The sequence below is a fragment of the Silene latifolia genome, chromosome Y, assembly GCF_048544455.1.
Source record: "Silene latifolia isolate original U9 population chromosome Y, ASM4854445v1, whole genome shotgun sequence".
In the NCBI taxonomy this organism is placed as follows: Eukaryota; Viridiplantae; Streptophyta; class Magnoliopsida; order Caryophyllales; family Caryophyllaceae; genus Silene; species Silene latifolia.
In genome coordinates this window covers 39,638,024-39,663,071 of record NC_133538.1, presented here as the reverse complement: position 1 = coordinate 39,663,071, position 25,048 = coordinate 39,638,024, and the positions used below count along the sequence as shown (strand labels likewise).

General features: G+C 41.2%; 2 protein-coding genes across 2 annotated transcripts; both read left to right on the top strand.

Annotated features, from left to right (window-relative positions):
• The first annotated feature begins 14,267 nt into the window (after positions 1 to 14,267).
• On the top strand, positions 14,268 to 16,467 carry LOC141627892 (uncharacterized). Its single transcript, XM_074441093.1, has 3 exons — positions 14,268 to 14,449; positions 15,129 to 15,508; positions 15,602 to 16,467. Exons 1-3 carry the CDS (start codon positions 14,268 to 14,270, stop codon positions 16,465 to 16,467), a joined length of 1,428 nt encoding a protein of 475 aa, XP_074297194.1.
• A 66-nt stretch (positions 16,468 to 16,533) lies between these two features.
• On the top strand, positions 16,534 to 18,690 carry LOC141627891 (uncharacterized). The gene is made up of 3 exons (XM_074441092.1): positions 16,534 to 16,831; positions 16,937 to 17,682; positions 17,782 to 18,690. The coding sequence occupies exons 1-3, from the start codon at positions 16,534 to 16,536 to the stop codon at positions 18,688 to 18,690; spliced, it is 1,953 nt and encodes a 650-aa protein (XP_074297193.1).
• The last annotated feature ends 6,358 nt before the right edge of the window (positions 18,691 to 25,048 follow it).

Sequence of the window (25,048 nt, the reverse complement as noted above, 5' to 3'; positions counted from 1 at the left end):
CGTCTCAAAGGACGAGAGAGACGAAATTATCAATGTCCAAAATATCGCGGAGGGTGTAACATGCAATCCCTCAAAGTGGCGAAGAAATCGGAGAAGGGGAAGAACCCATCCTTACGACGGAAGGGTGATCCGATGAGCACCAACAACGTCGGCATGGTCGAGGGAGCCGAGACCGAGCAAGTGGAAATTGACCCAGGATGCACCGTAGCGTCGGTGTCGGCCTGGAGCCAAAGTTTGAGCCGACCTCCTAGGCGATGAGAAAGAACAAAGACGTCTTCGCGTACTCGGCCGCCGAGATGCCAGGCGTGAGCCGAGAGGTGATCGTTCACAAGCTGAACGTACTCTCCAACGCTCGCCCCTGTCAAGCGAAGATGAGGAACTCCTCGGCCGAAAAGGATGACGCCATCAAGGCCGAGGTAGATAAACTATTAGAGGCGGGCTTTATCATGCCTTGTACTTACCCTGAGTGGCTAGCAAATGTTGTAATGGTGAAGAAGTCATCAGGGGGGTGGAGGATGTGTGTTGATTTGACAAATCTTAATAAAGCATGCCCTAAAGATTGCTATCCCTTGCCTCGAATAGATAGTTTAATAGACGCAACGGCAGGCTACACTATCGAGCACGCTCGACGCCTTCTCTCGGGTACCATCGGTATTCATGGCCGAAGAAGACATGCCTAAGTGCGCATTCATCACCATACACGGCACATACATGTATAAAATGATGCCGTTCGGTTTGAAAAACGCTGGCGCAACTTACACTAGGCTGGTGGACAAAGTGTTTCAAGATCAAAAGGGCGAAACATCGAGGCTTACGTCGACGATGCTATTGTAAAAAGCAAGTCGACAAAAGCGAGCACTTGGCCGACTTGAGCGAAACATTTTGTTCACTAAGGAAATACAAGATGAAACTTAACCCAATGAAATGCAACTTCGGTGTCCGGGCAGGTAAGTTCCTCGGCGTACTTTGTCGGCGCCGGGGGGAATTGATGCCAATCCGAGAGAAAGTCCAAGCAATCTTTGGACCTACGGAGCCGAGGAATCGAAAAGAGGTTATGATGTTGGCCGGGAGGATGGCGGCTCTCGCCCATTTCATCTCTCGGTCAACCGACAAAAGCACCCCATTCTTCAAAGTGTTGAAGGGGAATAAAGACTTGGTGGGGGAGGAATAGAGCACGACTTTCAGGGCAACCGAAAGCTCATCTTCAAACTCTCCCGACCCTATCCAGGCCGATCTTTGGGGAGACGCTATATCTATACATAGCGATTACCTCGGCCCACGGTCGATCGTAATCATCGAGAGAAGAAGACAAGCAAGCAACACCCAATCTACTTTGTCACCATACACTGCTACCCGCCGAGAGAAATTACCCACCGATTGAAAAAGCGGCCTTTTTGTCGTCGTTGCCGCAAGGAAACCGAAACCTTACTTCGACGCGCATCCGTGACGGTCTTAACCGACCAACCATTGAGAAAACATTGGAAAAATTTGAACAATCCGGCAGGCTCATCAAATGGGCGGTAGAGCTATCCGCCGGCATTCAATAAAGCCGAGGCCCTCGATAAAAGGGCAGGCACTTGCAGACTTCTGGCCGAGTGCACATACCAAGAAGAATCCCGGCCGGCGTATGGGAAGTATATACCGACGGGTCCTCTCGGCAAACAGCTCGGAGCCGGCATCCTTATCATCAGCCCAAACGGGGACGAGTTTGAGTATGCCTTGAAATTTACCTTCTCGGCCTCAAACAACGAATCCGAATACGAGACGGTGATAACTGGAGTCGAGCTAGCTAGAGCTGCCGGGGCGGAACACATTGTGTTAAAGACAGACTCACTATTGGTGACTAACCAAATCAGAGGAGAGTATGAGGCTCTCTCAAAACTGGCCAGTTCAACCATCAAGAATGTCAGCCGAACCGTGCTGGTGGATATCAGGAATGCTAAAAGCATCACTGAGACCATCGGCATGGTGGGCGACATAGAAGCCGAGACAACGTGGATGACTCCGATAATGAAATACAAACTAACAAAAGAGTTACCGGAGGACCGCAGTCTCTCTCAGAAGATAAAGAGGATCGCCGCAAGATACTTGGTGTTCGAAGGAGAACTATACAGAAGGACTGTGATAAGACCACTTTTGAAATGTGTCGGCCCAGCCGACGCGGAACTCATACTGACAGAGATTCACGAAGGCATTTGTGGACATCATATGGGGGCAAGAACGCTAGCCCACAAAGCTCTCCGAGCCGGCTATACGGCCTACCATGCTTGAAGATTCGAACTAAGACCAAGAAGTGCAAGAATTGTGGATGCATGCTCCGGTGATACATGCACCTTCCCGAGACTTGAAGCGATTAGCCCCCTACCATTTGCACAGTGGGGGATGGATTTATTAGGGCCATTTCCGACGGCCTCCGGAGGAAGGAAGTACTTGATCGTCGCCGTTGACTACTTCACCAAATGGGTCGATTTGCGCATGAGACTGCCAAGACCACGACGACCGTAAGAAAGGTGATTTGGGAGAACGTCATAACTCGTTTTGGGTTACCCCAAGTCATGGTATTTGACCACGGCCGAGAGTTTTGGAGTGACACGGTGATGAACTGGCTAGAAGAACTCGGTATCAAGTTTGCATACTCCTCCTTCTGCCACCCTCAGAGCAACGGGCAAGCGGAGGCAGCTAATAAAACAATCCTAAACGGGCTGAAAAAGAAGGTTGAAGATCTAAAGGGAAGGTGGGCTGATGAACTACCCGGCGTCCTGTGGTCCCTTAGAACCACGGAGAAAGAAGCAACGGGATACAGTCCATTCCACCTTGTCTATGGGTCTGAAGTCGTCCTATCAATTGAAGCATCGGTGCCGACATTCAAAACGCAAACCTTTAACCCAGTCGAAAATGAGGAAGGCCTGAGAGCCTCCCTAGACCTGGTCGAAGAAAGTCGAGACACGGCATGGCTCAACTTAGCCGTTTACCAAAACAGAATGAGAAGAGCCTACAACCGAAGGGTCCCCAAAAGGGACTTAAGAGTAGGAGATCTAGTCCTAAGAAAGTCGGCCGCCACCAACAAAGGAAACATCCATGGCAAGATGACGGCCAACTGGGAAGGACCCTACAAAGTGGTTGAATAAATGAGGCCGGGTACATACCGGCTGACAGACATGGAGGATGTGCCTCTAATGAGCCACTGGAACACCGACAACCTTAGAAAATACTTCATATAGCGGCAGAGGTGTCCAAGACCGTTGTGGGCACCACAACGCATGATTATATCTAATGAAAAGTGTTCCAAGTTTTCCATCAAAATGAAAAATCCCCCTCTATAGTCCTACCAAAGTAGACGTCGCGGCCAAAGCCAGGCAGTCACTCCCGAAGTACAAAAGCGTATAAGCACTGTTGAGACGGAAAGCAGTCAAAACGTAAACTCGGTTGCCTCGGCCAAAGCCGGGAGTGACGAGGGAAACGCGACTTGCCCACAGCAGTTGTTACTCGCCACAACGACCAACATGCTTAGGAACGTATAAGTACGGTTGAGAAACGCAAGTCGGACGCCTCGGCCAGGCCGAGAGTGAAAGAGGACGCGATCAACACGTCTACAGATACGAACGCTGTCACGCCGTAACCCCGATTACCTCGGCCAGACCGAGAGTGACGGGGACACAACGACCGATACGCTAACATGTTCACAACGGCGGTTGGGAAACGCAAATCTGACCGCCTGGGGCGGTGGAGGAAGCGACCGACACGCCAACATGTTTAAAAACGTTAAGTACAGTTGAGATACGCATTCTAACTGCCTCGGCCAAGCCGAAGGCAGAAACGGGAAAAAGCGCTCAATTAATAACGAAAGAAGACAACTCAGAAGAAAATGAGATAAAGACCTCGGCCAAGCCGGAGGCAAAATAAACAAACTCTTATTAAAGTATTTACAGGTAATACAAGAAAGAAGTCGACGGCCGTCCCCATTGGGATAGCCTAAACACAACCTACCAAGAGTTTACAAAAAGAGAAGGAACAGCAAAAGGTTACAGACATAAGACATTAAGTGCCAAAAGATGGCAGGGAGGAAAGGCTCAATAGTTGGCCCCGAGCAATTTGAAGCTATCCGAGATGTCGGGTGAATCTGGTGACGACCGCCCGTCTCCCTATGCCTGTTTATGCTCGCCATCAGCAGCAGTAACGGCATCACCATCAGTGGGCGACCCAGAAGCCGACTTGGCAGCTTCAGCTGCCTTTGCCCTCTCAGCTTCCTCCCTGGCCGCCTTCACCTTTTCAGCATGGGCCGCCTTCTTCGTGACCTCCTCGGCGGCTTTCTTCGCCCTCGCCTCCTCATGACTTTTTGCTCAGCCCGCCTTATCATCAAGCAGCTGGTCAAATTTTTGCCACGGGAAGGAGCCGTCAGGAAAGAGCTCTCTGATTACTTCCCTGGTAGCTTCTTCGGCCTGGTCCCGATATTGGGCGCACATGTTAGGGATGACGTCAGTTTGGAGCGTCTCAATGTCCTCCTCCCTCTGGGCGAGGATTGACCTTGTGTTCCTGTGTGCCTTCGACTGAGCCAAATATAGAGACTTCCATTCTTCCCTCTTCTTAAAGAAAGTCGAAAGCGAGGTTGAAGCTTGTCCCGCTCCTCCCGCAGACTTAGCGGCGTCGGCCTCCGACCTCAACCTTGGCCCTCTCGGCTAGGACCGCCTTCTCAAGATCCTCCCGAGCTTTCGCTCGGCCGAGGAAATCATTTTCGCGGCCCGAAAGTCCTTCTTCGCCTTCTCGGCCTCTTGATTAGAAGCATCAAGCTCAAGCCTAAGTCGTTCAAGCGCAGGAGCAGCTTCAGCCATGACCTTTTCTTGCTCCATAATGTGAGCACCGCCCACGTCGCCACCACTTCGCCAAAGACATCTTCCTAATGGGGCGGGGAAGGCTTCGGGGAGGAGGAGACGACGGCGACATTCTTATCACTCGTCCGCACAGCCGCTTCTCTAATAGCCATTCGGAGGGACTGGTAGACATGGCGGCGGTTGATCTACAAAAATTCGGACAAAGCATCCATGTCAACATTTATTGACATACCAGAGAGCCTGTCATCAGGAACGCCTAATGAACCCGGCTAAACCGAGCCACGGGTTAGATCTGTACCAGGCTTGGCCTTCTTGGTTGGAGGACCCATTTATTTGCGGCCTCGGTAGCGATGCAGTAGCAGCGTGAGCAGAAGCCTGTCTCTTTTCTCTTACGTAAAAGAGGAGATTCCTCCGCAACGGTGACCTCCTGTTCGACATCAACAACGACCACCACCTTCTCCTTTTGGACTGCGGGGATTGAAGGTTGAATCGAAGTTGACGCGTCGTCGCGCCGTAGACATTGCACTTGGCTTTCGGCGCGGCACGTTCTCGGCGATCTTCCCGAGCCGCCCCCGCATCCAAAACCTTCAGCTGGCGATCCATGAGTTTGGTTGGGGCGGTGTTCTGCGATCACGTGCCGCGGCCTTAGGATGCAACTCAACAACTCTCTTGTTCTTGTCAAGTCCCAACCTCTCGAGGACGTCAGACGATTCGGGCCAAAGCGTCTGCAAAGGAAACGAAGCAAGAGTTAAGTAAAAGAAATAAATCAAAGTTCAAAAACGAAACATTAAGCGAGATGGGCCTCACACCGACCCCACTCACCCTGTTCGAGGGCCGGTATTAGGCCGACATGGCAGAGACTCATCCGAAGAATGATCTGCGTGGGGCATCCATCCCTTCGGCGTCCCATCCTTCTCAGCCTCAAATAGCTTCATTGCCCGCCTTTCGTCCTCATTGAGATGGACCTTCGAGGCGTCCATCTTAAGCTTATTCCGGGAAACATATTTCTCACGCTCCCCCCGACTCTCACACCGCAAATTGACACGGTGTTGGAAGGACCGGGGCAGTGGATAATCCTCCGGAACCTCGACGTATACCCACCGCCCCTTCCAGTCCTTGCAAGAAGTAAGCTTAGAGACGGTGATATAACCCGGCTCAGTCTGTATGCTATACCACCCCGTGCCACCCACGACATTCTCTCGAAGGTGGTGAAGCCGGCGAAAGAGGTTCACCGTTGGGACCTCCCCTTTGAAAAGACACAACCATACAAAACCAACAATCGTCCTGATGGCCAACGGATGCAGTTGGGCCACGGCGACGTTCATGGCTTTAATAATGACAACAACGTACTCATTCAGAGGAAATCGGAGCCCATACTCCGGTGTCCGATGTATACGCCGATACAACCCGGGGAGGGCAACAGACGGCCTGACCCTCTTTAGGAATAACAATCTTATACTCCCTGCCGAAGGAGAAATGATGTTCAAAAAATTCAGAACCAGAACAACTGGCGAACTTGTTTGTCCAGGCACGATCAGGACCGATCTTACAGGCGTCGCCGTGATCCAAGAGATGCGGCCTCTCCTCATCAGAATGAGCCCTTTCCTCATCATCACCGTCATCACCATCATCATCATCATCATCATCCTCGAAATCCTCCAAATTTTTTGGATCAATCTCAGGAGAAAGCGGCCTGGGATCCCTAACGGTTAACGGGGTGACAACCAAAGTGCCTCCTCTTCATCGGGCGCGACGGGGAACCCCTGTGGAAATACTAGGTCCAAAGATCGCGAGAAGACATGACAACAAATACTTAACAAATAAAAGTTGAAAAATTTGTTTGTTTACCTTGAAAAAGTGTTACGCCGAGTAGCGCTTTGAAGACTAGAGAGAAGTTTCGTCAAAGAAGGCTAGAGAGAAGAAATTTTTTTCGAGAAAGTGAATTTTTGGCGGCCAAAATCAGGGGCTAATTGCTCTATTTATAGAGCAAAGCCCATGAAACGGACCAATCAGGGCAAAGCCCATGAAGCGTCAACCAATCAACGCCGAGCCACGTGTCAAGCATGCAGCCATGGAATGTCAATCGACAAACAGTTACAAAACTTCTTCAACACGTTCCTTGACAGAATGCCAATCGACGTATCTTCTTCAACACGATCCTTGGTATCTACATGCCAAACGGCCCGCTGTTCAAACGAGCTTGGCAAAGACGGTGGGGGCAATCAAAAGCACACGGCACTCACAACCTCGGTCTCGGCCAGCGCCATTTTCTTTTCCACATTTGATGCCCTTTACACATCCATGTGGGGGGGATACTGATGACGGCCGAACAGTAACCAAGCCGAGGAAGAATAAGCCGGGAAGAAATTTTAACTTGCGCAGAATACGCTCAACACTCATCGAAGGTCCATACCACGGCATAGACTATCCGGAGGCAAATTGATGGGGCATATTCTCGCACCCGACCGAGTCAACATATTGAGCAAGGTCAAAGATATCCACAAGAAGTCAACACCTTGGGACAGCCTAACCGACGCAGCCCGGTCGGCTGTCACTGGGTCTCGGCTAGGCAACTAGCCAGCCGGGATACACATCCGCGTACTCACATCCAAGACCCCTCGGCATGGAGTCAACAGGGCCCGCCGGTCTGCCATGGGTCCCTCGGCCGAGGGTAGAACAGTCTTTCCACCTGCTCTGCCACTTGGCCACTTGGCCACTACGTGACAAAAGGTGAAAGTCTATAAATACTCCTCAACCCTCATTGAGGAAAGGATCCAAAAAACAAGCTAATAATCCACAATTAACTGTACAAACTCCTTATCTCTCTACAATATACTTTGCCAAGTAACACACAACTTAATCCCTTTAAGTTTACTGACTTGAGCGTCGGAGTGAGTTCGCTCGGTACCAAGCCGAGCCCTCAGTTTGTTCATTGTTTCAGGAGAGGCCGAAAGGAAGAGTCAAGCAAAGTAATCATTCTACAAGCTTACGTGGTAACAAATCCTGCTCCGGAATTACACCCGGAACACATACACTAAAGACGGTGAACATATAGCAACAAATCTTTGCCACAAGTCGGAGAAACCAGTTATTGTTATGCAATGCGTGGAAAGGATTGTCACAAAAGGTAACATCTACGATTCATGCCCGGTTCATTAAAATAAATACCATTTTCCAGATTACTTCAATTTAAATACACACTAAATATTTACTTATTTCTTTCGAATTATAGGAGGACACATACGTCTATCAACTGTAGACGATGTGAGCAAGATTTATGTTAATCCGGAAATACCCGAGGCACATTATATTAGGACAAGGTGGGCATATGGAAAAAAAACATATTCTTTTTTAACATAAAAACCACATAAACGTGTTTACCTCATCTAACACGCCAAATAATGCAGATTATCAGCAAGGCCAGGTAGAAGTAAAGGAGTTGTTGAAAGCAAAAACAAGACAATATTGGATGAAAGTTGTAAGACACTACACGAAATCATGTGTACTGAATTGGTTAGCATTTACATGATTCACGAAAATATATTAATCTTTATAATTAGTTTCTTTAGTTTTTTAATACTTACTCAAATGTACAAAACAGGCTGGCAAATATGTGACAGTAGCATACTTGAATGAAATAGACGACACTTATGGATGGTACCGTAATATATGCCAAAAGTGTACAAGTCCAGTTGGGAAGAGACATGGCAAATGGTACTGCTCAAACGAAAATTGTATAGCACATGAAGAGGGCAGCGAAAATAGAGCAACAAGGTAAAATCCCATGTATTTTGATTCTACGGTAGCATTATTTATACATATGTATCTTACAACATAATCATATTTATAAATGCAGATTTAAGGTGAAATTTATAATTAGCGATGATAATGGAGCAAAAGCAAATTTAATCATGTATGATAAACAAATCAAAAAAAAGGTTGCAAAGACTCATTTGGAATGTTTAGACAAACTACACCAGGTACGACCACTAAATTACATTACACAAATACTTTTTGTTTCATATAATCTTAATTATAGCATCAAAAGTTCTCTTAATATAAAATATACACAGGTAGGAAATGTCCGAGGAGTGCCACAAGAACTAACTTCAATGTTACGAAAGAAGTACGTACTCAAGTTAGTAGTTGACAAAAGGTACAATCTGGAATTAAGCTCAAGGTGCTACACGGTTGTGGACTACAGTGATGAGGTGAGACATATAGAAGCATGGACTGAACAATACAAAATGATACAGGTAATAAAGTAATTTAAATTCTTTATTAAATTTTACCAAATATCAATAATCGTTTAGCTAACAATTTAGCATTTTAAAACCAGGAAATGAGTGCTGCCGAAAGTGAAATACCAGACTCAATGGGCAGTCTTTTGGTAGTGAAATTAAAATTTTTTGCATTTAGAAAATACAATCTACTTAAACGAGCTTAAAATATTAAAATGATATGTGCAGGAGAAAATTCAATACGAGAATCAAGTCTTAGCGGCCAGCAATGCAGAGGTAAAACATAATTATCCCTTCAAATATTAATCGGAAATAATTAATTATACACACTTTTAAGCGATTGTAAAAAATCTGTGAACCATTACAGGATGATAGTGCTGTCAAGGGAATACATAACGATGAATCTGTGGAAAAGATTTTAACATTAAATATGACACAGGTAAAACAACACTTCTATACTATCTTTAACAGATTTTCCTTAGCAATTACTTAATTTAAAACAATCATTATTTAAAGCATATGTAACAATTGTCTACATGAAAGTGTTGTCACAAGTGAGACACAATCAGATTATTTGCTGGTATGAAATTCAATCCAAATATAGTAATTAAACGCCGATTAATAAAAATTATTATGAACTATTTGAACTTAAACTTACGCAAACAGAAACAAATGCAGGATGCAGAAAATGAAACTGGAAGTAACACTGAGTCGTTGACACCGTCAAGCAAGAGGATATTATTTGAGACATACAAGGACGGAGATGTGCAAGACGAAGCATCAGCAAAAAAAAGGGAAATCAGCTTAGAATTGAATAGCATTAGAAGCATTAAAGTGCATTATATTTTATTATAGACGTAATTCAGCATTAGTTTGGATATTGTTTTTCAACTTTCAAGTTAGTTTGACGTAATTCGGCAGTAGTTCGGATATTATTTTTCAATTTTCATGAATGGCTATTTTTTTACACGGAACTATATTTGTAATTTCAGTTTTCAAAGAAGGACGACACAAGTATAATTCTGAATTATTTTCCTAATAACTGGTGAGTTAGTCAATATCAAAAAAATGAGACCAAAAACAAACAATCAGAAACAAAGACAAAATAAGGGCAGTCGTCTTCCAAAATAGATGACAAAAATATTAAGTGACAATAAATTGGAGTGCGGGTTAAAAATGACATTATTCAATAAACAAAAAACTTTGGCAAAATGAAATTTAAATATCTTTAAAATCTTCACCGGCAAAATTTCAAATAAAAGCGCCAAAAGAAATTATCCACTACCTCTATTAACATGATCCCACTAACAAGAAGTTATTAACAGTGGTTATTTCCACTTTAGCATATCCCCACTAACAGTGGTTATTTCCACTTATATATATATATATATATATATATATATACCAAAAACACAACTTCACAATCATTCTAATTTCCTAAACTACTTAAAGATTTCAGAGAAAAGCTCAAGTAATCCTCTTAATTAATAGTACAATAAAAAAGAAATCAGCAAATAGTGAATAACAAATAAAAGAAGAAGCTAGGATTCGGGAAGATAACGGCATTAGATGTGCAATAGTTTAAGCAATGGAAAAAGGAAACAACACAAACTCAACACAGAAGCGGAAGAACTACAACGGGAAAGAAACAAGTAAGCATTCATAAGAAGTTTTATATACTTATCTTTCCATGCTTCGAAAATTATTTCTCAAACATACAGCTTCTGTGTTCATCCATCATCCAAGCATAACAAAATAAATGTAAAGCAGAACCTGAAAATTCAATAAAACAGAACACTTAGTTTGGCAAAATATTTCAATTAAGAATAATATATACAAATAAAAACTTAACAAAAATAGATAAAAAAGATGAAAATTAGTGACTTAACTTTGGTGAAAATATCCCAAATAAAACATCAATAGTCCCAATTCTCTTTATGCTGTAGATGAGGCATTCAAATAAAAATGCTTAGTATGGGTGAATCAGAATATTACATCAGCTATAAAAAAAATGAAATTCAATAATTGTTCAATGTAAATGACAGTAATTGTACTTATCTCAATAAGTGTAGGCATACTCTGATTGCTTACCATTTGAAACAACCTAAGAGAAATCAAAACATAATCATTAGAACAAAAGATTTAAAATAATTACACAGAATTGGGTCTGTTTTCAAATTATTTAGGATTATGGTTTTGATCATTAAAAGTTTGAGTTGCATATCTGGGTATTAAGTTCCATATCTGGGTATCTGGGTATTGGGTTCGGACTCGGTTGACTCGGGTTCGGACTCGGTTGACTCGGGTTCGGACTCTGTTGACTCGGGTTAGGACTCGGTTGACTCGGGTTCGGACTCGGTTGGCTCGGGTTCGGACTCGATTGACTCGGGTTCTGACTCGGGTTCTGACTCGGGTATGGACTCGGGTTAGGACTCGGGTTGACTCGGGTTAGGACTCGGGTTCTGACTCGGGTTCTAACTCGGGTTCTGACTCGGCTTCTGACTCGGGTATGGACTCGGGTTCTGACTCGGGTATGGACTCGGGTTTGGACTCGGGTTCGAAACGGGTTCGGACTCGGGTTAGGACTCGGGTTAGGACACGGGTTAGGACACGGGTTAGGACACGGGTTAGGACTCGGGTTAGGACACGGGTTCGGACTAGGGTTCGGACTAGGGTTGGGACTCGGGTTGGGACTCGGGTTGAGACTCGGATGAAACTCGGGTTGGGACTCGGGTTGGTGATTTCATGATTTGGGGTTGAATTTCTGGGTTTCAAACCCAGACATTAATGTATCATATTGAGATGAACCCAGAAATTTTATATTTTTAACCCAAAAAATTCAATTAACCCAGAAATTGACGATTGTTAACACAGAAAATTCAATTAACCCGGAAATTTTTGATTTTTAACCCAGAAAATTCAACTATTAACTCAGAAATTCAATTATTAACCCAGAAATTCAATTGATAACAATGAACACGAAAATTATGATAATCATTTTCGAATTAATGATGAACATGAAATAACAAATAAATCACATAAAGTAAACATGCACAAAATTTTCGAGTGATGTAACAATTTATTTAGGTCAGATCTAACAATTTTCGACTGATGCACAAAATTTTCGAATGATGTAACAATTTTCGAGTAAACATGTTTAACCCAGAAAATTCAACTATTAACCCAGAAATTCAATTATTAACCCAGAAATTCAATTGTTAACAATGAACACGAAAATTATGATAATCATTTTCGAACTAACAATGAACATGAAATAACAAATAAATCACATAAAGTAAACATGCACAAAATTTTCGAGTGATGTAGCAATTTATTTATGTCAGATCTAACAATTTTCGACTGATGCACAAAATTTTCGACTGATCTAACAATTTTCGAGTAAACATGCACAAAATGGTCAGATCTAGCAAAGCCTTCAACAAAAATCAAGCAATAATTTGAAAAATATCAAGAAAAATTAAAATTACCATGAAATCAACATAAACTTGAATAGTTCAACGAATACCGAGTTAAGCGTACCGATAATGGCAGATCTAAAGTTTGAATAAGTAATTTAGTGAGAAGGGATAGTGACGGCGAAAATATGAAGAGTTTAGTGAGAGGGGAGAGTGACGGTATGAAGAGTTTAGTGAGAGAGGAGTGTGAGTGACGGCGAAAAAGTTGTAATGTGGTAATAAGGGTTGGGACGGTGGGTTATAAGGGTATATAAGGGACGTGTTATTAGGGTTTTGTGTTATAGATATAAATAATAGTTGGGCTGATTGAATTGGGTTGGGCCGAAAAAGTTGTAATGTGGTAATAAGGGTTGGGACGGTGGGCCATTGTCATCTATATTATTGCATTGGGTTGGGCTTTGTTTTATACTTACCAAAAACATGGCTCAATATTTTTCGGATGCCATCGGATATCGGACCCGTACATATATGACATATACTACTATTTTTTTTCTTACTTATATTTTTAATTATTATTCGTAATTTAAATATTAAATAACTTTCATATTGTGTATTAGTTATTAGCATGGAAAAATTTTATTTCACGGCTATAACAAAAATAACTAATCTAATAGCCATTTCGTATATATTAGCTTCGACTTGACGACAAGCAAGACGAGTGACATCAGCTGTATCTGTGCAAATAGATACTCAATATTCTACTCCAACCACGCCACTTAGTTCCACCACCACAGGTATATAAAATGCCGTCTATTATAAATAAAATATTTAACAAATCCAGTATAAGTTTTATTACTCTCTAAACTGGTGTTTATTGCATTATTTCACAGGTATCGATAGTCCACCAGATGTAGTCGAACGATTAGTAAGAGACTTATGTTCAACCTTTGGCGAATCATACGACGAATGTAGACCTTCAATACCAGAAAGTCAACTAGTCGTAACTGGGACATGGTAGGTGGTCATTTGCTTTACGCGAAGAATATTCCTTCGGCCAACAAAATTAATCCTCCCAATTCATTAACGATGGTTATTTTGTTTTAAATTATTATTGAATACTATCTTAACAATTTGTATATAACAATCGTTATTGTTATTACGTGCTTTTATCCTAACTCCGTTGTTTATAACATGACTACTTAGGTATCGATAGTCCACCAGATGTGGTGGAGCGATTAGTAAGAGATTTATGTTCAGCCTTTGGCGAATCTTATGATGACTTTAGTGGTTTAGTTTCTGAAAACCAAGAAGTATTCACTGGACGTGAAACGAGCTCATTTCGCTCACACGGAGAATGTTCCCGAAGTCAACAAAATTAATCTTCCCAGGGGAACGACGGAGGTTATTTTATTTTTTGCTAATGATCGAAGTATTATAACTTGATTTAAATAGCTATATAAATCAAACTATTTAACTTTTCCATATTGTTGTGACATTTAATGTTTCAGTACTCGAAGGATATTGGGATATTGGAATATTGGTGACCCAGAATACGAGTGCACAAAATGTAGAGCGCAAATGTGGTTTCAAGAAAGGAAAAAGAAAAAAAGGGTACTCGATGCCCTAAGTTCTCATTGTGTTGCTCTGATGGCAAAGTTAAGCTTCCATTGTTAAAAGAACCGCCTCAACTCCTAAAGTCTCTACTAAGTAGACAACATCCATTTAGTAAGCATTTTATTGAGAATATCCGGGCTTATAACGGGATGTTTTCTTTCACATCTATGGGTGGAAACATTGATCATTCCATCAATCAAGGTCGAGGTCCCTACACATTCAGGATGGGAGGCCAAAATATTCACCGAATAGGAAGTTTGTTGCCGTCGACCGGAGCAACTCCTAAATTTTGTCAGTTATACATATATGACACAGAAGAAGAAGTTGAAAATCGGAAAAAAGCAATCAGGTATGTCATATACAAGACAAATACGTTAGAATATTAGTTTAACGCATTATTTGTAAAGATCGATGTTTTGGTATTTAGTTACCCAATATAAATAAACACAACTTATTATTAATTACCTATGAATGCAGCCACGATACTCCGGAGCGATTTAACGATGAGTGATTGAATTTCGCAAAAGATGGTCGACTCACATAATCCTGTTGCAAAGACATTTAGGATGGCTAGGGACAGATTGTCTTCCGATGAAAACGTCGACGTGAGTATCGACTCATCGTAGAATAGACAGAGATGGGAGAATGTATAATCGTCCAACGGTTTGAGGTAGCGAGCATTGATCGAGGGTGATTTAGGTCCAAACATGGATAAACGAGATATTATTGTACAAAAGTCATGCGGAAGTTTACAACGTATATCTGAGTTACACCCATTATTCATGGCCCTCCAGTATCCTTTATTATTTCCGTGCGGGGAAGACGGTTACCGATTGGGAATTTCTCACTCTGAAAGCTCTCTTCGAAATAGCAATTCTGAAAATCCGCGCGATAAATTAACTCTTAGAGAGTGGTATGCATTCCGTATTCAGGATAGACCCCTTTGTCGTTGAATTTCAACTCTGTTACAATCCGGTAAAACCTATCACCAGTTTTTAGTTTGGATTTGCATCGGTTGAATCTCATAGACTAAAGTTTATACGCTACAACCAAGATCTTCTTCGCGTGGACAATTACAATAATCTTAGAAGAGCTGTTGAACGAGGGGACGTTGAGCCGTCTTCCGCCGGTAGTCGTCTTATTGTTCCTTCTTCTTTGGTGGGAGGTGGCCCATATATGAGAGTAAACTACCTTGATACTATGACCATTTGTAGGTGGTTCGGTTACCCTGATCTATTTATCACGTTTACGTGCAATCCCAAGTGGCCGGAAATCACCCGGTTTGTTAGAAATAGGGGACTTAATCCCGAGGTTCGTCCTGATATTTTGTCTCGCGTATTCAAGATAAAGCTCGATGAGTTGATGATTGATTTAAAAGAGCGCCATATCTTTGGTAGGGTTAGAGCAGGTGTGTAGTCTTTCATCTGTCAGGTTTAATATTTGGACATATTTTATCAAGCCGTAATATATAATCTAATATGTTTGCGTAATTCTATCACAGTTGTATATACTATTGAATTTCAGAAGCGTGGTCTTCCACATGCTCATATCCTTTTGTTCTTACATCGAGAAGACAAGTTCCCTGAAGCTGCGGATATCGATAAAATAATTTCAGCGGAGATCCCCAATCCGGTTGAGAATCCTGTGTTACATGCCTTCGTTTGCACACACATGATTCACGGACCGTGTGGAACTGCAAAACCACGATCACCGTGTATGGTTGGGTCTACATGCTCAAAAAATTTCCCCAAAAAGTGTACCGAAAGAACAACTATCGGCGAAGACGGTTATCCTATTTATAAGAGAAGTAAAACAGGACCAACAATATATAAGGACCGAGTGGCACTTGACAATGGATCTGTCGTGCCATATAACCCGTACTTATTGCTGAAATATCGTGCACATATCAATGTGGAGTGGTGTAACCAGTCTAAAGCGATCAAGTATCTTTTCAAGTATATAAATAAGGGATCTGATCGAGTGACAATGCAGTCCTCTTATCGACGCCGCAACGACCAATTTCCTGAACAGGTGGACGAGATTAAACGATACTACGATTGTAGGTATCTTTCAGCATGTGAGGCTGTTTGGAGGATATTCGCGTTTGACATTCACTACAGGACTCCCGCAGTCGAAAGGCTGCAGTTTCACCTTCCTGGCGAACAGAGCGTTGTGTTTGATGATGAAGATCCTATTGACGAGGTCTTAGAGAAATCATCGATGGGAGTGTCAAAGTTTCTATCTTGGATGAAAATTAACAGTAGTGAAGAGGAAGAGTTGCAGATAGCGAAGGACTTATTGTACTGTCAATTCCCAACTAAATTTATGTGGAATAAAGATCAGCGAGAGTGGACCCTTAGAAAATAGAATTTTAAGATAGGCAGGTTGCAACATGTGCCGCCGACTTGCGGTGAATTATATTTCATGAGAACCATGTTGAACCATGTAAAGGGACCCAAAAGTTACGAGGACATAAGAAGGGTTAACGGCACTCTCTATGACACGTATAAGGAAGCGTGTTATGCATATGGCTTGATCGGTGACGACAAAGAGTACATTGATGCGATAGAGGAAGCAAGCGAATGGGCCTCTGGATTTTATCTTAGAAACCTCTTCGCGACTTTATTGTTATCTGGGACGTTGTCCATGCCAAGTAGAGTCTGGGAGGCAACATGGAGTCTTCTAGCGGATGATATCCTTCACAGGCAACGTAATATTCTTCAAAACCGAGGTACTACTTTAATATATTGCTTTCTATTTAGTTCATCTAATTTACATTCTTTGCACATATAATAGTTATCAATACGTTATGATGACACTGCAAATATCATCATAGGCTTGGAACTAACTGATGAAGAATTGAAAAACTATGCTTTGATCGACATAGAAGCATCACTCCAATTAAATGGGAGTAGTTTAGCAAGATTTGAAGGGATGCCCCTACCCGATACATCGTCAACAACACATCACGCGAACACGATGGTTATGGATGAGTTGTCTTATGACAAAGAATCGCTCAGAGAACATGCGTCTCAACTATCTTCAATGACCGATGAGCGGCGACGGTTTATAATGAAATTATGGAAGCTATTGCATCTAATCAAGGAGGGTGTTTTTTGTGTATGGCTATGGGGGATGGTAAAACATTCATCCGCGAACTTTATGCGCCCTCGAAGCAAGGGTGAAATTGTTTTGCCTGTTGCATCTAGCGGAATTGCAGCAACGTTGATACCTGGTGGTAGAAAAGCGACGCGAGACTTGGCATTCAATCAATCTCACCGAAAACTCCACTTGCCCTGCATTAAACCTGGTAGTGATTTAGCGGAATTCTTTGATCGAGCGAAGCTAATTATATGGGACGAAGCGCCGATGACTCATAAACATGGTTTCGAGGCTGTTGATAGAAGTTTGAAAGACGTCATGCGTGTTGTAGATCCGCGTAATGCAACACTACCATTTGGCGGGAAAGTGGTAGTTTTTGGTGGCGATTTTCGCCAAACATTACCGGTTGTTTCCAAAGGGAGCAGGGCTGATGTTGTGCATGCTTCTCTTTGTTCGTCGTATTTGTGGAGTTCATGTAAGGTACGTTCAAAACATAGTTTCCAAATTGGTACTAAAACGCTATTCAATTAATTTATATTTTCTTTCAATGTTTTAATATGTGTATGTCTTAAATTTTAGGTGCTTACATTGACTAAAAATATGCGCTTACAAGCCGGAAGTGAAGACACTAATGTAGATGAGATACAAAAATTCTCGGAGTGGATTCTGAAAATTGGAGATGGGTTGGTCGGGGATCCAAATGATGGTGATGCTGAGGTTGACATAGAGTTCCCCGACAATTTACTTATTCAACACGTGACTAATACCATTGCCTCCTTAGTAGATATCACTTATCCTGATCTTCAAAATCGGTTATGGGACCCAAATTATCTTCAAGAAAGGGCAATTCTTGCACCCACTCACGAAATAGTTGAAGATGTAAATGATTATGTGTTATCTCTTATCCATGAGGAAGAGAGAATTTACTTAAGATCTGATGAGGTCAGTAGAGATGATAGAACTATGGGCGAGCTTGACCTTTACTCCACAGAATTCTTGAACAGTATTAAATGTTCTGGCCTCCCAAACCATGAATTGAGATTGAAAGTCGGTGCTATGGTTATGCTCCTTAGAAATATTGATCAATCGCGTGAGTTATGCAATGGTACCAGATTAATAGTGACAGACTTAGGGAGATGCGTAATTAGTTTTACAGTGTTGACTGGTAGTCATAAAGGCGATAGAGTGCACATTGCCCGCATTACACTCACTCCTTCAGATTCCAGTAAATTTCCAGTCCGGTTTAGTAGAAGACAATTTCCCATTGCTGTTTGTTTTGCCATGACAATAAACAAAAGCCAGGGCCAGTCTTTATCTCAAGTGAACATTTATCTTCCAAGACCGGTCTTCAGTCATGGAGAACTTTATGTCGCGATCTCGAGGGTTACAAGCAAACAAGGCCTTAAACTATTAATCTGCGACAGTAACAAGCGTACATCAAATATTACAACCAACGTTGTTTACCAAGAAATTTTTGAGTATTTGTAAAGTTCATATTACTTCTACATTTGTTGGACAATTTGTATCGTATGGTAGTGATTAGCGTAGTAACAATCCTAATAACATATACTTTGAATATTCAATTGTGGCTTTTTTAAATTGTCAGGAGTATGGAAATTTAATCATGCTCATTTATATGCTTACGTTTTCGAATCTAATTTTAGCGATTGTTACTACGTCCCGTGCATTTTTTGCACGGGTTTAACACTAGTAAAGATTAAAACCTGTCCCTATGCATACATTTTGGAGATGAGTTGAGTCGAGTCGAAGTTTGGAAACTACTATTTGGTGATGCGCGTAGAAGTAAGGTAGCTAGGCGAGCAAACGAAGAGCTTCATATAACTAGTGCCTACTTTGAAGAGCCATAACTCGAGTTCTACAAATTATAATCAAGTGATTGAAACTGGAGATGAAATCTTGTCCTGTTAGCTTTCCAACGCCACCGAAAACGCTCTGTTTGCCAAAGTAATGAAGAATTTGAAATTCAGTTCGCGAGGCAGGAATTACGCGCTGGAAACCACTCGATCGAGTACTATAGTGCTCGATCGAGTACTTTTTGTACTCGATTGAGAGGTTTTTGCTAGGATTTACTCGATCGAGAGGTTTTTGCTAGGAGTTACTCAATCAAGGAGTTCTAATGTCCTCGATCGAGTACTTTTCTATCTGGCGCAAGATTTTAATATCTTGTTATCGTATCTTAGGTTGAATAAATATCTCTCCTATAAATAAGAGATACTTAATTAGGCTTAGGGCTCTCTCACTTTTCCCCTTCATCAAAACTGTTCGACGTTACTTTGCTCTTTTTATTTTTCGGATCTTTTACTAGTGTGATCTCTCTTTGTAACACACCCCATATACCCAGGAGCCTTAACAAGACCTTCCCTAGCATATAAAGGCGTTACCATCTCAGTTACCCGAGGAAAGTAATAATCAAAAGTCGATTAAAGAACATTTATATTTATTACAAGTGATCTAACCAAAAATATTGATACAAAGATACAACTCAACATCCTTATGTGAACTATCTCTGACGTAACTTGTGAAAGACCCATCCCTGTCAAGACTCCAGCTATCATCTAAGACCTCACCTGAAAGACTGACTGCTCACCATAAAGGATCACTGCAGACACAACAGAACAAACAAAGATAAACCACACAAGGTCAGTAACTGAGGCAACACATCAGCAACCACAGACGCTATACAAGTACACAAAACACGCATACACCATATCTCCGAACAATCACCGTCACCGACTGTCCACTGGACCAGCCCTGCCAGTGGGGGACCGCAGCCGTTCCCACATAAGCCCCGCTCATCATACTGAGCGATAACCCTGTCCCATTAATGTGCACATCCCCTCCCGTGGTGAGTTCCATGAAGGGCGAAACTAGGGCGTGAAGCCACTCCGGCAAATGACTCCACTCAGCCGAGGACGCACCTCGAGAACCATAGACAATCAAACACATCCAGCTGCACCACAACAACAACCAACAAAATAACACAACACCAACCGATTACTATAACCAATCAACCACACTGACACTACAACCAAAACATATCAAAAGACACTCTAGACAACCAACTGTACTGAGTAGGCGAACCTACCTTTAGCCAACCGCAACGATTCCTTGTTCAATCACATGACATCAACCAAACAAGCAAAACCCCTAAACAAACAGTACAAACACCTATTACTATTGCTACCACCCTACAAGAAACAACAACGACAAAGATGATGATGATGACATACCTACGCATCGCATATTGGCGTCAAGATAGCTACCTGACTTAAGCAACCTATCCCCAAGGCACAAGCATCCTCCAAGGCCCCCATGGAAGGAATTATGGTGAAAGAAATGAGGTGAGGCGACATCTAGGTCTGAAAGAAGAAGGCGGAAATGATTTGCGATTCTATCAAAACACGATTATAAACCCTCGTTGTAAAGACGCTACTCGATCGAGTAACCAACCTACTCGATCGAGTACCCAAACTACTCGATCGAGTACCACTCATCCCAAGGCCTATCACAACACGAGGCAACTCTTGCACGGGTTCCCAAAGGCTATCCCATGCCCCTAAGGTTGGTCAACGGGTCCCTAAAAGGACAGGTATTACACTCTTACTCCCTTTCTATTTAATTTAATTTAATTCTCTTTTGCACATCTTTATATCATGTTTAGTATTGCTTTATATTTCATTATTGTTTTATTTATATTTATGCGTAGCTAAATCCCTTATTGCTAGGATTAGGGGAGCCATGATAGTAAAGCAATAATGTTATAAGTAGATTAGACGGTTTTGATTGTGAGAATTGATTCGTAGCAATTTAATTGTAATCGTTTAATTGAGTGCACGCTTCTAAACTAGTTAACCCGGTTAAATTCAGACCTAGATCGAAATATCGGAATGAATAGACCTGTTATGAACAATAGACTACACTAATGAGGGCGAAAGCTAAGTTAGTAGTATTTTAGGGCGGATAGCGGACCGAGAGGACCTTTCCTTTACCCTTCTCACATCAAACCGACTGACCTTACCTTTAGCAGAATTGTGTGATATCATGGTGAACCGACATTCTGGCGTCTTTCTCTCTTTTTGATCTCAATCCTTTTCACTCTTGCCATTTTAATTGTTATTGCTTTAGTTTAGTAAACAACTCAAACCCCCATTCGTGACACCGACGAACTTAGATTAGCAAGTGGACAGCAGCATAGCCTCTCTGTGGATTCGACCCCGACTTCCCTAGCTGCATTAGTTAGAGACATTTCGGGTTTATTTTTTATAGGTTGCGATAGCCGTGTCAAATATCAATATATTTGTCTTATATAAACAATTGTAATGATATTTGACCCGTCTTAATTTTTAACGGATAGTACTGTCTATAAACTATGATCAATCTAGATCATAATCACATGAGATTGTATGATGATTGTATATTAGTTGAGAGAATAAAAAAGAGGAAGATGATTTTAGGAATTGTGAATGAATAACTGTTTGTATATTATTATTAACTTCTTGTTACAATTACAAGTATATATGTGCATTCATAGAACATCTCTTAGAGTAGAAGTAGGAGTAAGTAAGTCGGTTAGTTAGTTAGTTACTCTTATAACTCACTTATAACAAAATACTATACTCTACATCCCCCTCAAGATGGGCTATCTTAACAAAGTTTAAGACCTAAATTAGCACAGAAGAACAGATGCTCTTGCTTTCCTAATGCTTTGGTCATCAAATCAGCTAACTGCAAACCACTTCTGACATGATGAGTATACAAAAAACCCTCTTGTTGTTTGTCCCTAACAAAATCACAATCAATGTTGAGGTGTTTTGTCCTCTTGTGGAAGATTTGGTTTTGAGCAATATGCTATGCTGCACGATTGTCACAATACAAAGGAATAGGCAGCTTGACATTCACTCTCAGATCCTTAAGCAAACCAACCAACCAAACTAGCTCACTAGTTGTATAGGACATACTACGATATTCAGCTTCAGTAGAACTTTTACTGACAATGACCTGTTTGTTTGTTTTCCAAGAAAACCAGGGAGTTACCCAAGAATACACAATACCCACTTAGAGACTTACATGTATAAGCACAAGATGCCCAATCTGCATCACTATAAGCCTGTAAACTCAGTGCAAAGTCAGCAGAATAAAAGAGTCCCGCATTTAGAGTCCCTTTCAAATACTTCAGAAGATGTTGTGCTGCCTGATACTGAGGTTCCCTTGGCTTACTTAATAACTGACTGAGGTGCTGCACATTATAAGCAATGTCGGGCCTAGTCAGACTCAAATATAAAAGTCTTCCAATTAGCCTTCTATAAACTTCAGGATCAGGTAAAGGTTCTCCATGTTCAGTGGAAAGTTTTAACCCTTTCTACATAGGAAAAGAAACTGCCTTGCATTCTTCAAAACCTGCATCCTTGATGATATCCAAAGCATATTTTCTCTGGTTCAACAGGATGCCAGTATTGCTTCTGCCAATTTCTAATCCCAAAAAATACCTCATTTCACCAAGGTCTTTTATAATAAACTTCTTATGCAACTCCTTTTTCAGTAAAGACAATGCATCTAAGTTATCTATAGTTAATAAGATATCATCCACATATACTAAAGTTATAGAAGGTTTATTTGAAACTGAAACTTGCTTAGTAAATAGGGAATAATCCTGTCTGGATTGGACATAACCAAGGTGAACCAGGAATTTGGTTAATTCAAGATTCCACTGCCTGGAGGCCTGTTTGAAGCCATACAGTGACCTAACAAGCTTACATACTTAACCTTCTTTAGCCTTAATATACCCCATATAACGCTTTGTATATATCTCTTCATCAACAAGGCATTGTTAACATCAAGTTGAAAAAGAGACCACCTTCTAATAGCAGCAACAACAAGCAAGGTCCTAGCAGTTGTGAATTTTGCAACAGGGGAGAATGTGTGTTTATAGTCCTTGTCTTTGACCTGATTGAACCCCTGTGCAACAAGTCTTGCCTTGAACCTCTCTACTGTGACATCAGCTTTATGTTTAATCTTATAAACCCACTTACTACCAATTGCCTTCTTATCATTAGGCAAGTCAATCAAGATCCAAGTCTTGTTGGTTTCTAAAGCCAATAACTCTTATTCCAATGCTGAAACCCATCTAGGATCTTTGTTGGCCTGACTGTAGTAGCTTGGTTCAATCTATTTAATAACATTACACAAAGAGGATGTGTAATTTTCATCAAAATCTGTGAGTTGCTTAATCACAACAGAGTGAAGAGCAGAACAAGTAGCTAATAACTGTGAAGAACATTGATAATTAGCTAACTTGACTGATGGTTACCTTGGCCTTGTAGATCTCCTGATAATTGGTGAAACAGAAGTATAAACAAGTGATGTTAGTGTTGCCATAATACTATGGCTATTACTAATTTTAGTATTATTATTAGATGAATTTGTAAGATTACTACTTTGTATATTATCTGAATTAGTATTTATGCTTTGAGTCTGAGAATCATCTCAAAGATCAAGATTAATGACAAAATCAGAAGAAATAGGAAAACCAATATTGTTTTTAAAAGGAAAACAATGTTCATAGAAAACTACATCTCTGTTTACAAACACAACATGGGTTTCTAAATCATATAACTTGTAACCCTTCTGAGTTGGTAGATAGCCAATAAAAACACATTTCATTCCTTGCTTTGGGCAAGAATTTATCTCTAACAGTAGAGTGTCTAGTTGCATAACATAGAGTTCCAAACACCTTCAAGTCATCATAACTAGGCAATGTATGAAATAATACTTCATGAGGAGTTTTCCACTAAAGAACAGAGGAAGGCATTTTATTGATCAAATATGTATTAGTTAGTAAGCAAGCTCCCCAAAATTTTATAGGTAAGTGTGCATGAAACCTGAGAGCTCTAGCTATCTCTAAGAGGCGTCTATACTTTCTTTCAACCCTACCATTTTGTTGGGGATTACCAACTATAGTTCTTTGGTGAATAATACCTTTAGAAGCAAAAAACTCAAAACATTGTGATTGGAAAAACTCACTGCCATTGTCTGATCTACTAAGCTTGATTTTAGCATTAAACTGAGTCTCTACCAAATGAACAAAATTCATTATTAAACTAGGTACTTGAGTCTTATGCTGAAGTAAGAAAGTCCAAGTTGTCCTTGAACAATCATCCAGAATAGTTAAAAATAACTGAGCACCAAACATAGTTGGTTGCTTATAAGGTCCCCACAAGTCCATATGAAAAAGATCAAAACATTGAACAGCATATCAAAGACTTTTATAAAAAGGTAAAGAATGATGCTTAGCCAAAACACAAGTATCACAATACAATTTATTGATTCCTGTCATTGAGCCATGAATTACATATTTCATTTTTTTCAAGAGAAGAATGCCCTAATATAGCATGAAAAAGATCAATGTTAACCATTTTTACAGTATTAACAGTATGAGTACTTCACTTATTACATTGTTTGGGAACTACAGACAATCTAATTTTATATAAATCTCCACATCTTTTACCCTGAGCAATTATTGACTTACTTGAATGGTCCTGAAAGAAACAAACATCATTAAAGAAAGTGACAACCAATTTAGAGTTAGAAATTAACTTGCCAACAGATAGAAGATTAGGTTTAAAATCGGGAATAAGTATAACATTAAACAAAGTTATATCCCTAGTTAAATAGACAGTGCGAGTCTTGTGCACAGTTTTGATAGAACAATCGGGAAGAGAAACAAACATGGGATGTGTCAAAATAGTAATATGATGCAACAAGCTGTCATCTAAAGTCATGTGATCAGATGCCCTAGTGTCAATAACCCAGTCTTTTTGAAAGGAAA

Coding starts and splice junctions, on each gene's coding strand:
- LOC141627892 (XM_074441093.1), top strand. CDS start 14,268: ATGGGTGGAAACATTGATCATTCCATCAATCAAGGTCGAGGTCCCTAC. Junction 14,450..15,128: donor AATCGGAAAAAAGCAATCAG/GTATGTCATATA, acceptor TGAATCTCATAG/ACTAAAGTTTATACGCTACA. Junction 15,509..15,601: donor CTTTGGTAGGGTTAGAGCAG/GTGTGTAGTCTT, acceptor ATTCTATCACAG/TTGTATATACTATTGAATTT.
- LOC141627891 (XM_074441092.1), top strand. CDS start 16,534: ATGTTGAACCATGTAAAGGGACCCAAAAGTTACGAGGACATAAGAAGG. Junction 16,832..16,936: donor TAATATTCTTCAAAACCGAG/GTACTACTTTAA, acceptor ATATCATCATAG/GCTTGGAACTAACTGATGAA. Junction 17,683..17,781: donor ATTTGTGGAGTTCATGTAAG/GTACGTTCAAAA, acceptor CTTAAATTTTAG/GTGCTTACATTGACTAAAAA.